The sequence below is a fragment of the Chanodichthys erythropterus genome, chromosome 22 (genome assembly GCF_024489055.1).
Source record: "Chanodichthys erythropterus isolate Z2021 chromosome 22, ASM2448905v1, whole genome shotgun sequence".
NCBI lineage: Eukaryota > Metazoa > Chordata > Actinopteri > Cypriniformes > Xenocyprididae > Chanodichthys > Chanodichthys erythropterus.
In genome coordinates, this window is record NC_090242.1 from 30,425,440 (window position 1) to 30,439,067 (window position 13,628).

At 38.3% G+C, this 13,628-nt stretch overlaps 1 protein-coding gene across 1 annotated transcript; it reads left to right on the forward strand.

Moving 5' to 3' along the window:
• The first annotated feature begins 14 nt into the window (after positions 1–14).
• On the forward strand, positions 15–10,837 carry aldocb (aldolase C, fructose-bisphosphate, b). Its single transcript, XM_067376756.1, has 9 exons — positions 15–137; positions 5,899–6,032; positions 6,212–6,423; positions 7,367–7,421; positions 7,509–7,669; positions 8,192–8,275; positions 8,390–8,564; positions 8,767–8,966; positions 9,844–10,837. Exons 2-9 carry the CDS (start codon positions 5,921–5,923, stop codon positions 9,934–9,936), a joined length of 1,092 nt encoding a protein of 363 aa, XP_067232857.1. The 5' UTR covers positions 15–137; positions 5,899–5,920; the 3' UTR covers positions 9,937–10,837.
• The last annotated feature ends 2,791 nt before the right edge of the window (positions 10,838–13,628 follow it).

Sequence of the window (13,628 nt, forward strand, 5' to 3'; positions counted from 1 at the left end):
ACTATTATTACAATAAGGTCGTGACCAATGCCACGCCTCTTCATGGGTTGCTTTTTCTAAGCGGTCACGTTGCGTTGCGGCATTGAAACTGGAGGCTGCCGACAGCAAGGTATCTTTTGCTTCACTCTCCTAAGCAGGTAAGTGATTAAATTCTTTATTTAAAAATATACATATAATTATAGTGACACTGTAACTTTCTTAAATGACGTTTAACGTTATTCGTTTTGTATATCAGATTTTTGATGCTTTTGTTAATTCCTTCTAAATTGTATTTAAAACGTATACGTTATATGTGTGTTTAAATGTGCTATTTTAAAAAAGTACAGCGTTTATTTGCTTTGATTTCAGAAGTAAATGCGTATCATCCGACAGGTGGTTCTCGTTTAGTTATCAAAGGCCTTCTCCATCATGGTACAATGACCAATTCGTTAAGCAGTGTTTATAGCAGATACGTCCAACATATAAAACCCGTCTCATTAATTTTGGTGTGAAATGATCATTTTTGACTCAAAAAGCAGTTATATAAAGAGACAAACATCGTCATGTCGACATTCCTGACATTCAAAGTCACCCTGAGCACGAGTGATGACACCATCATCATCATCTCTCTTCCGTATATTTAGTAGTGGAGCTAACTGAGAAACCGAATCCATTTTAACAGTTTTTATTTCACATAATACGCAAATAAAAGCATCATATTGGTGTGTAGGTTTATACAGCATCACGGATGCGGCTGACGTCTGCTGAAGGGAGTGTGGCAGATCTGCACGTAGGCATTTCCTACATCAGTATAGCTTAGCCTAGCGGAGATGAGCTAACGTGATGAAAATTGCGTTTCCTAGTGTCCTTCCGATTTAACACACATCCCATGATCTCGAAAGCGCTATTAAAGTAATGTACATCTAATTTAGATCCTGTCGAAGATATCTTTAACTCAAAATGTTCCCCTCGGTCGCTTTAACATCCTATCTACGCTGCTTCCGACGCAAGTAGAACGCTGGCATCGCGTTGCGTCACGGTGCAGAAGTTTTGTAATGAATCACGCGAGCTGTGTTCTCATCCTGTATACGTGCTGAAGATGGTGTCTCTCCTCTCTGAGGACACGTCAGGTACATGTGGCTCAAGGTTAAACGAATTAAGCTGATGATGAAGAAGACTAAGCTACGATTCTCTAAACGGTGACCTTTGACTCCTTTTTTTATTTTTTTATTTTGCATGACAATTGATTTTTATGCATACATAATTCATCTTTTAAGATAAGTTTGAAGTATCTCGTGCATGTGATATGTTTCTTGGCCAGTTGACACAAACACGTCATATAATTTATTTTCTCCATTAAGAAAGTGGTTTTGACAAATCAGTGTTTTTTTATTTATTACAAATACTTAGTCAAATTGATGTAAAGAACTACACTACCCATAATCCTGAAGTGAGATCCACCAATCAGAGAAGTCAGTGCTACCATGGAAACTGAAATAGTTGCAAAAGAAAGACACTTTCAAACTGCTATTTGTAAATTGAAGTCACAAAATCAGAATTGAGTTACTATTTTTAATGGAATATTGCGGTATTTTTTTTTCTTTCTTGCACATCATTTTAATTTAAATTCACGCGCCCTCGTATTGTTTAATCAAAATAACTTCCTCGCACAAGGGCAAGACAACCTGTCTCTCACATGAGATTGGCCAATAGAAATCAAAACCATCCAATCAATTCGAGTACAGGTCTCTGCAGGACATTAATGATTGATTGGGTGAGTCCATAAACGGAGGGGCGATTTTGAGAGCGTTACCCGATTTGCCCACATCAGAGTGCGGGTAGGGTTTTAGGGGTGGGGTTGAGTCAGGTGAAGGGCATTGTTTTCATTGCATGATATAAAAACACCCACCAGTTTGAAAACACCCACAAATACAGAAACGCCCACTTTCGTTCCGCAGAGACCTCGTACTCAATCAATTCCACATGGACGAAATCAAGTCCCGCCCTATTTTTTTCCCCCCAAAATTAGTTTACATCGCAATAGTGAAGAAAAAAACTACTGCAACTTCCATTTCATGCTGACTTTAAAATATATAGTTTTTATACATATTGTCAATAGATTTTCTTCTTCCGCCAAACATGCATATAATTTTTTTTTTGCTTTAGTTCAAAGTTTGTAATGTTATGATTCATCTCAGAGCTAGCTGGTTTGTTTAATTTAAATCTCAATTGAGGAAGATTAATAGAAAAGATACTTCCAGAACCAAGGTAGCTGAAAAATGCAAGTGTGGGTATCTGCAGCTTGGAGCAATGGGCATGACGAAAGGTCTTTTCAGTTGGTCGCAAAGGCTTTCTGTTGTGGAGTAGAGTTAGGGGTTGGTTTCTGTTGTAGCATTTCTTACTTTCGGCACGCCCGTTACTCCGGCCTGCAGATATTCCTGTCTCGAAAAATGAGCGGTCACTGTTGCGCATGATGCAGTGCAGAGAAACCGATCTTGTCAAAGGGATAAAGACTGAAATGATCAGCTGTCACTTATGCCTCGAGCATTTCTTTGAGAAGCATCTTCTGCAAGGCCACCCACAGTCCCTATAAACATTTGTTTGGAAAAAAAAAATATTCTAATTGGATCTGAAGCACCAGAAATGTTTAGCTTTGTATGTGCACTGGTAAAAGGGGTCAGCAACTGTCGGAAGGGGCTGTTCTTTACAGGCATTACTGATTATAGACCGGTTAGCTCCTCCATCCTGCTATTCTTAGCTTGTATACTCAAGCATTATAGCAGATTGATGCCTTGTAGATGATAATTTGATCCACTTTGTGATTTGTTTAAAAACTATTAATACTGTAAAAATACTGTTAAAAATTAATACTGTAACTAAATGATTTAGAAGCACAGTGTCATTGTGACTCATCAAATCTATTCACTTGCATTAGAAACACTTATGATGGCAAGCTAATGCTGATTTCTGTAGAAGCTGTTGTTTAAATGGAGGTCATCTGCAAAATATTTCACATAATAAACTGTGACATTAGTAAGCAGTCTTAACAAAATCATATAATAATTCTAATAATAAAAAAATTCTATAGCACTTTTATCTCAAAGCACTTTACAAAAATAAAATACATTAAAATGCCAAAAAAACAATAAGAATACATATAAAAATACAATATAAAATAACAATTACAAAGTAATCACATAAAAAAGAGTTTTAGGAGAAGATTTAAAAATGGTATAAAGATTTAATATAGGTCTAACTCCATCTTATTCACATTAGTTTATGTAGGACTCTGATAATTTTAAATATAACAATAAATAAAAAAAAAACGAATTAATAAATACATAAAATTTTAATTGATGTTTAAAAATATAATTGAAATATTGACTTCTATTGAAGTATAGTTTGCGACTTGGAAACATAAGGTTTAGTACACAAAGATTATCCCATGCTTTATGTGACAGCAATTGTGTTGCAAGCAAAGGGCAAATGAAGGTCACTTTAAATTAGGACCAGTGGACACCTCTTCATCATGATTCACTGACTGGTCATAGATCAAAATGACCTCTGTCTGCCAATGACAGTCTGGCCTTTAGCATTAGCTACTAAAGGTAGTCGGTAAAAACTCCCATTTTACAGAGTGAAAAAGAGGAATGGCAAAAGCGAGTCATAACACATCCCTCGCAAAACTCAAAAGATTTGACATTGTGTGATGAATGAGGTGAACGGCAGCCGTAGGCTGTGTTTTCCAGTGGAAACTTCCAATGTTCAACAAAACCAATTTGATGGATTAATTCACAGCTTCAGGGACATGTGCTTTCGCTGTCATTTCAGTAATACTGTGAGAAATTATCTGCTAGCACAGTAGTATAATACAGCAGTAGCTGAGATGCTAGATGTAGATGAACAACATCCGTCTTGAAACCAATAACTGTTTTTAGTCTCTCATTAAAACCCACATTCATTAATTTCAGTAACCTCTCAATTAAGGATAATATGTGTAAGGTTTCTCAGTTTCCATGGGATTTGTGCATGTACTGGTGTGTTTTGGGCCACAGTGCATCCAACTGTGATTTACATCTACACAGACCAGCCAGTTTGTGCCGGTTTTGGCTCGTTCCATTCAGCACAGAGATGGGGGCGCACTCAACCAGGAAATCTATACCGACATAAAGACATTTAGACAAGCAATAAATTGCACAGTCAATATGAAATATGAGTAATAAATATGGTAAAATCTGGCTGAGAGTAAGAAAAGAACCCTTGTGAAAAAGAAGGGCACATAATTTTATTGAATCGTTGCATGTAGTGTACATTGAATCATAAGTATATTTTTATTGTAGGTAGTATAATATTAATTTAACAAGTCCACTTATCACCATTTCTTAACATGCATTGTAAAGTCCATTATAATCCATTGTTTTAATAATCTTTTGTCATGCTTTAAACGGGTCATGACATGGATTTTTTTTTTTTTATTATTATTTTAATATGTTCCTTCACTTATAATGTTAATTTTGTTTGTTTGTTTTTTTTTGCACAAAAACAATTATTTTCAACCCTCATTCTGACCCTCTGTCTGAATGTAGTACACTTTCAGTAACAATAGAAGCAATTATGAAATTAAATATAAAGATGTTCTTAAGTGGGTCAAAAAAGCACTCCAAGTTCAACCAATTTCACTTAATATAATTTATAATAATAAAACTAATACAGTATGCACATTTTTTTTTATTTCATATAGTTGAGTGTCTGAAAACATTCAAGTCACACTTAAGTATATTTTTTTTAAATATAATTTTTCTGTAATAAGTATTCTTTTAAAAAATTATGCTAAAGTGCACTTCTTTTCCACAAAGGAAATAAACAGTGCCCTTTAAATGAAATGCTGTGTCAATGCTGTGCATGTGTAATAACAGATAGACACTGTCGCAGACAGCGGGGCATGTCTAATGGGGATTGACAGCAGAGATTAGAGGAGTGTGATTGCATAACAGCAGTAGAAAACACTCTGCTGGCTTTAGCCTGCATTATGCAATTCAGCCTATCTGAAGAGCTGTGTGGTAGAGTGGGTAGGAATATTAACCAAACCCTTTTAAATGCCATGAATAATGGGACACAGTTTTTTTTTTTCATAGCCAGCAGTTAGGTGTTTCCAGGAGACGCATTGTTGTTCTTTGTGTGACTCTTTGGGTAAAAAGACTGTTTCTAAGCTGCCAGGCACTGCCAGCCTGTTTCACATTCGAATCATGGTCTGATTCCCAAATTAAGAGCCATAGTGTCACTCTCTGTCTATAGCTATTAGCTACATATAATCATGCATACTAACGTGCATAACATGCATACTATAATGTTACAAAATAATGTCATTGCAAATAAATGCTGTTCTTTTGAACCTTCTATTCATTAAAAATCCTTAATGTATCACAGTTTTCAAAAAAAAAAAAAAAAAAAATTAAGCAGCACAAGTGTTTTCAACATTTATAAAAAATGTTTCTTGAGCAGCAAATCAGCATATTTGATTGATTTCGGAAGGATCATGTGACATTGAAGACTGGAGTAATGATGCTGGAAACTCCATCATAAATTATTAACTTATTTTAAATTACAATAATATTTCACAATATTACTGTTTTAACTGATATTTGTTTTTAATAACCCTACAAGTTTGATTAAATATGAGAGGAAATATTTGTTTACATTGACTACAACAGTTACTAATATTTTGTTGGTTGACTCTTGCTTTTGCATGTTCATAAATTCATGAATTCTTGTATTCTTGTTCCTGGCCAAAAATTGTTCACACAATTTGGCAAGTTTTATTGTGTTATCACAAACAAAACAATTTACTCCAAGCACAACAGAAGTTGTGAAGTTGCTGGTGGCATGGATGAAATGACAGTCGTGTCTCCTCTTTTGCAGGTCACTTTGAGCCGCAGACATCATGACGCACCAGTACCCCGCACTCACAACTGAGCAGAAGAAGGAGCTGCAGGACATCGCTCAGCGCATTGTAGCTCCTGGGAAGGGCATCCTTGCTGCAGATGAGTCCACAGGTCAGTGAGGTTTGCACCGTAGATGAATACAACACATTCAGTATGATCATTTACTCCCCTGTCATGTTGACATTTGACATTGTCATTCTTTGGAAAATGAAACCTGCTGCAAACAGTGACTGAAACACCTACATCTGCTTTCTGCCTCTAACACAATATACATGTTTACATCTCTACAGGTAGTATGGCAAAGCGCCTGAACCCAATCGGCGTCGAGAACACAGAGGAGAACCGCCGTCTTTATCGCCAGATCCTTTTCTCTGCTGACGAGCGCATTGACAAGTGCATTGGTGGTGTTATCTTCTTCCACGAGACCCTCTACCAGAACGCTGATGATGGCACATGCTTTGCCAAAATGATCAAGGACAGGGGCATCGTTGTGGGAATCAAGGTACAAGAACGATCACAATGGTGTGATTTAGTCAAGTCATGTCACCTTTATTTATATGACGCTTTTTACAATGCAGAGTGTGTCAAAGCAGCTTTACATTGATAACTGGTACATAATTTTTGCTGCACAGCAGCTCTTCAAGAATAGTGTCAATGCAGGCAGATCAAAGCACTGTTGAATAAATGTCAAGAAAACTGTTGAATGTCAAATGTCTCCAACTAAGCAAGCCAAAGGCGACAACGGCAAGGAACCCAAACTCCTAAACCCAAGGAATCCAAATGGGGAAAAAAACCTTGGGAGAAACCAGGCTTAGTCGGGGGGCCAGTTCTCCTCTGGCGAACAGTGCTTTGTTATCATAAGTCTGATAGGATCGCAACAATCAAAGTATTTAGAATGTTCAGTGCGTCACATGATCAACTACTAAATTCAAAAGTGCTTTCTTGCTTTGGCTGGTGCTGAGCCAGAGATGGACACGCTCCATATATAACAACTATTCAGTGATTTCAACCACATAATGTTTATTTTAGGTTTCGGACATTTAGATACACAAATACTAGCAAAACAAATAGTGAATGAATTTACGTGATGTAAATCCAATTGCAGCACCCATCGAGCATTATAGATCAAATAACATGATCATTGTTTAAACAACAAAACGCATGCACTTAGACATATTTGAGAATCGCAATATCAGATGATATAGTTGATATAGTTAACAAAAAAGGAAAAATGAAATGAGTGATAGATCTGTCATACAGCGCTACTATGATGATGCATTCTAACATAATGGTCACCTTAACTCATTGCTTTTTGTGTATAGTTTATAGGTGAATAAAGCATAGTTCTGATGTTTTAATAGTTATTAGAAAATAAATTTAGGATTTGATTATCAGCAATGCTGCCATGACAATTTGATCCTAAAGCAGGTTGTCCTCTTTTTCAGGTTGACAAAGGTGTCGTCCCTCTGGCAGGAACAAACGGAGAGACCACAACACAGGGTAAGCTTACAGTCACTGCTATTATATTTGTTAAAAAGGATGGCAGTTATGATGTTTTGCTAATGGGATACCTGTTTGTCTGTTAAGGGCTTGATGGCCTGTCAGAACGCTGTGCTCAGTATAAGAAAGATGGAGCGGACTTTGCCAAGTGGCGCTGCGTGCTGAAGATCAGTGAGACCACTCCCTCAGAGTTGGCAATCATGGAGAACGCTAATGTCCTGGCTCGCTATGCCAGCATCTGCCAGCAGGTGAGCTCCTTAACACTGCTTTAAGGTCAACACAAAGCTGACCAAGACTTGTTATCGTTAACTAAACTATTAAAGGGTTAGTTCACCCAAAACTCGGGAACTCGAGAGAGTTCGAACTCGGGACCTTTAAGACCTTGAAAATTCTGTCAACATTTTCTCACTCATGTCGTTCCATACCTGTAAGACGTTCGTTCATCTTCGGAACACAAATAAAGATATTTTGAATGAAATCGGAGAGGTTTCTGCCACTCCATTGACAGTCTACGCAACCACCACTTTGACGTGTCAAAGTTCATGAAGAGAGTGTAAAACTAATCCATATGGATTAAGTGGCTTAGTCCAAATTTTCTGAAGAAACACAATCACTTTATATGATAAACAGAAATACAAGTCACAAAATTCTTGATGTATATTTAATATTTAGATGAATTTAATGAATGGACATGGGAGATATTCAATGGAGTGTAAAGGTTTTTCTTTTTGTTTTGTTTTTTATGTAATATTGCCCCTTTTTTTTTTCAGAATGGCATTGTGCCCATTGTGGAGCCAGAGATTTTACCTGATGGTGACCACGACTTGAAGCGCTGCCAGTATGTTACAGAGAAGGTACAGAAAAAGTGAAATCAAATTATATCATTCAAACTAGACTTGTATTAATGGGTCAATACATGTTGTATGGCTACAATTACTTAACTTTTCTTGTTTCCCATGTATCTCCAGGTCCTTGCTGCCTGCTACAAGGCCCTGTCTGACCATCATGTCTATCTGGAGGGAACTCTTCTGAAACCCAACATGGTGACAGCTGGTCATGCCTGCCCCACCAAATATAACAGTCAAGAAATTGCCATGGCAACAGTGACTGCCTTGCGCCGCACCGTTCCCCCTGCAGTAACAGGTGAGTCTATAGAGAAGCTATCAGCTGTTTGATTCACTGGTTTGAAGCCTAAAGAATGAGGTGGCTGGTTATTTAAGAATGTGAAGAGCGCAATAATGTAGTTATTTCTCGAAATATTGGTTTTAAAAAAGTGTGATAAGTAAACGGTATGTGACGAGATCACAGTCCCATTTCTGAAAATTTGCATAATCCGTTTTGGCAGGTGTGACTTTCCTCTCTGGAGGTCAGAGTGAGGAGGAGGCATCCGTCAACCTGAATGCCATCAACAACTGCCCTCTGACAAAACCCTGGGCCCTCACCTTCTCTTATGGACGTGCCCTGCAGGCCTCTGCCCTGAACGCCTGGCGCGGAGTCAAGGACAATGAGAAGGCTGCCACAGAGGCGTTCATCCAGCGTGCTGAGGTCAGTTATTCAAATAGTTTCCTCATTAATGTGCGGTTACATTAGCAAAATTTCACCGGCAAATAAGATCCATTATCTATTGTCAGTAGCAGTTTTCTGTTGGTCATTGTGGCAAATGTGCATGACCAACTTGAATGGGGAAATGTGGTGAATGTGGGGAAATATTTCACTCGCATACAAAATTCCTGATTGCGTGGATTCCTATTGAAATAACTGGATTTTGCATTAGTAAATATGGTCACACTTTTATGCAAATTTTTATTTTACCTGAATGCAAAGCATTTTATGATTTCTGAAATTTTATTCTCAATTCCATAAAATAATATGAATATTTCTATTTAATTAAGATTTTTTTGATGTTTAAAGAGATTGTTAAAAACAAATATGAGATGGGAGGAAAAATATTTCAATGCTTTCATGTTCTCTCGCAAAACTTTCATGTTCTATGCAAGCTAATGCAAAGTTTCTCAGGGGAACACAAAACATTTGATGATCTGACCACATCAACAAACATGTATTTTCAAAGTTTAGCGATAGTCCATTGTGAAATTCAGCTCGAATGAAAGTGTCATGCTTCCAGTCTGCGTTCGTTCACGGTGTGTGCAATTTGCTGCTACTAAATCTGTGGCTATTTGTAATTCAAACATGAATCTCGGCCATATTGTTTGCAATCATGGTTGATGAATAATTAAGGCTTAGAAAATTAACAATTCCACAATTTAAAGGCAAAGGAACTATGTCCCCCCTACCCCCCCGAACACACATACACTCCTGTCCCACCCACTTTTTAAAACATTATTTCTATATATTATTTGCGGATTTCTATATAAATTGCTGATTCAGGCAGCATAAACTGACTTTTGTGAACTTTCCTCAGGCTAATGGATTGGCTGCTCAGGGCAAGTACGTCTCCAGTGGAACTGGTGGAGCAGCAGGACAGTCCCTTTTTGTGGCCAATCATGCCTACTGAACATCCTGCACCCCAACGTTCCAGCTTCCGCCAGCCTATAGTATAGTGCACAGCTGCTACACTTCCTGTCACCAACCAATCACAGGCCTGTCGCTGTCTTCTGTACTTTGGGGTTGTCATTGCAATGTCTCATAATGTATCTATTTAAAATGTATTAAACTTTAGAAACAGAACGGTACACAGGAGATTTATTTTTATTTTTGAAGAGTTTCATGCTAAAGGAAACAGTATTTTTTTGTGGCCCGTTAGCAAATGGATGTACATGTATGTCAGCTGTTTGTTTCTATTATTCCAATTTAAGTCATTCCAATTAAGGCACCAGCCACTCGAGTTGACTTGTCACATTCCTTTCAGTGCAGTATGGCCTCATCGGTCCTCATAATGATGTGTGGATGATGTGAGTACTGGAGTTCAGATTACTGTATCCCAGCAGGGGCAGCTTATCCTATAGGAAATGAAGCCGAGTAATATATAATTGCTAGTTAACATGATTAACTCCAGACTCTGAGGAATATTATTTTGTGTTGTGTTCACATATAATATTAATGCGTTGTCTGGGCTGTGTGACTTTTCAAGAAAGTTAATATAAAATACTAACAATATTGGTTTGAAAACAAGAACAGTTATTTTAAAATTGTGCTCTGTGTTGTGTGCTTGAGTGTATCATGCTCTCCCTCTCCTCCCCAAATTTGTGACAGTGCTACATGAATAATAAACTTCTATTGGTTGTAAACGGCGGAGCAGACCAAACTCTGGAGCTTCTGGGGAGGGGAACACTCACTGCTCTGTTGACAAAATGTGATTTTGTGATTTTGATGTTGTTCTCTAAGCACTTTCTGTGTCAGGTAGTAAAATCTAAAATAAAAATACTGTAAAACCCTAGATCCTGTTTGTCATTATTATGCATGTATTTCATACACCATAGCTTACATTTACACATTCATTCCATTTTACAGCTTTCCTCAACAGACTTCCAGCAATTCGTAGAATTAAGCTTGTTTAGTTCTAAGTAGATGGGTAATTCTCTTAATTGCATAGAGAGTTACATAATTTTGTAGAAAGTAGTTTGCATAATAAATGGTGGGTAAAACATCTGTTTAATTGCTTTAATGGGGGAACGTTACATGAATGTGGTGCATTCTGGAGTTCCATGATTGTTTTAAAGCATTAAAGGCATAAATCCAATCTTTTGTTTTCATTTTTTTTCCTCATTAATGTACACACAGCACCCCATATTGACAGAAAAACAGAATTGTTGACGTTTTTGCAGATTTATTAAAGAAAAACTGAAATATCACATGGTCCTAAGTATTCAGACCCTTTGCTCAGTATTTAGTAGAAGCACCCTTTTGATCTAAAACAGCCATGAGTCTTCTTGGGAAAGATGCAACAAGTTTTTCACACCTGGATTTGGGGATCCTCTGCCATTCCTCCTTGCAGATCCTCTTCAGTTCTGTCGGGTTGGATGGTAAACGTGGGTGGACAGCCATCTTTAGGTCTCTCCAGAGATGCTCAATTGGGTTTAAGTCAGGGCTCTGGCTGGGCCATTCAAGAACAGTCACAGAGTTGTTGTGAAGCCACTCCATTATTTTAGCTGTGTGCTTAGGGTCATTGTCTTGTTGGAAGGTAAACTTTCGGCCCAGTTTGAGGTCCTGAGCACTCTGGAGAAGGTTTTCGTCCAGGATATCCCTGTACTTGGCCGCATTCATCTTTCCCTCGATTGCAACCAGTCGTCCTGACCCTGCAGCTGAAAAACACCCCCACAGCATGATGCTGCCACCACCATGCTTCACTGTTGGGACTGTATTGGACAGGTGATGAGTAGTGCCTGGTTTTCTCCACACATACCACTTAGAATTAAGGCCAAAAAGTTCTATCTTGGTCTCATCAGACCAGAGAATCTTATTTCTCACCATCTTGGAGTCCTTCAGGTGTTTTTTAGCAAACTCATGTGTCCTGCACTGAGGAGAGGCTTCCGTCAGGCCACTCTGTCATAAAGCCCCGACTGGTGGAGGGCTGCAGTGATGGTTGACTTTCAACAACTTTCTCCCATCTCCCGACTGCATCTCTGGAGCTCAGTCACAGTGATCTTTGGGTTCTTCTTTACCTCTCTCACCAAGGCTCTTCTCCCCCGATAGCTCAGTTTGGCCGGACGGCCAGAAGGGTTCTGGTCATCCCAAACGTCTTCCAATTAAGGATTATGGAGGTCACTATGCTCTTAGGAACCTTAAGTGCAGCAGACATTTTTTGTAACCTTGGCCAGATCTGTGCCTTGCCACAATTCTGTCTCTGAGCTCTTCAGGCAGTTCCTTTGACCTCATGATTCTCATTTGCTCTGACATGCACTGTGAGCTGTAAGGTCTTATATAGACAGGTGTGTGGCTTTCCTAATCAAGTCCAATCAGTATAATCAAACACAGCTGGACTCAAATGAAGGTGTAGAACCATCTCAAGGATGATCAGAAGAAATGGACAGCACCTGACTTAAATATATGAGTGTCACAGCAAAGGGTCTGAATACTTTCCGTACCCACTGTAAGTTAAAGAGGAGCGGGCCCAAGATGGAACCCTAAGGTACACCACTAATAATAGGAGCTGAAGAAGAGGAAAATTTGCTATGATAAGCAGTGAAGCCAGATTGGAAAGGTTCTAATAACTTAGCTGAATTTAAAAACAAGATCAATTGTGACTGCACAACTTTCTCTAACAACTATAGATACGATAGCTTAGAGACAGGGTGATAATTATTTACAGAACCCTCATCCAGACCCTGTTTCTTTAGCAAAGGTTGAACAACAGCATGTTTAAAACAATTAGGGACTAACCCAGCATCCAAAGATGAATTAATCAACGCTTGGATACTGGGGCCAATTTCAGAGAAAGATGCTTTTAAAATCTCTGGGGAGAACATCAAGTGATGTGGAAGATATTTTCATTCGGTTAACCAGATCACCCAGATCCTTTAAAGAAGCGTGCTGAAAACGATAAAAGCATACCTGAGTAGCCAGTGAATTCAGAGTTAGATCTAAGAACTGTAAAGTGAAGGAAGAACGAATGGCTATCACTTTGTCAGAAAAAAAGGGAAGTGAAGGGAAGTGATGTGATGTGTAGCCAAGTATGGTGTCCCATACTTGGAATTTGTGCTCTGCATTTCATACATCCAAGTGCACACACACAGTAGTGAACACACGCACACACTGGAGCAGTGGGCAGACATTTTTGCCTCGGCACTCAGGGAGTGTTTGGGGGTTATCAGGTTTAATGTGTTTATTCTTACATCTACTAAATCTACAATACATTATAATGTTAGTCCCGAGATTATTAATAAATGAATAAATACATAGATCCTTTGCCTTTAAATTCATGTTTTTATAATTCGTGGAATTGTTCATTTTCAAAGCCTTAAAGGTGCAGTAAATGATTTCTGAGAAATGCTGTTGAAAGTGGATTTGACTGAGTACCACAGCACACTTGTAGCCAATCAGCAGTAGTGGGCGTGTCCACTCATGAGCAAGAAGGAGATTTGAAGAAAGACTGTAGAAAGAGAGATGGCTGAGAGACATTACAAAAGAGAAAATGTCCGAGGAATATCTCTTTAAAAAGAAGGGTTATGATCAGGGAAGAGTTTTAGGACTCTTTAGTTAATATTAGAGAAGCTTTCCAGCACTGTAGAGACCCGAGAAAATGGACAC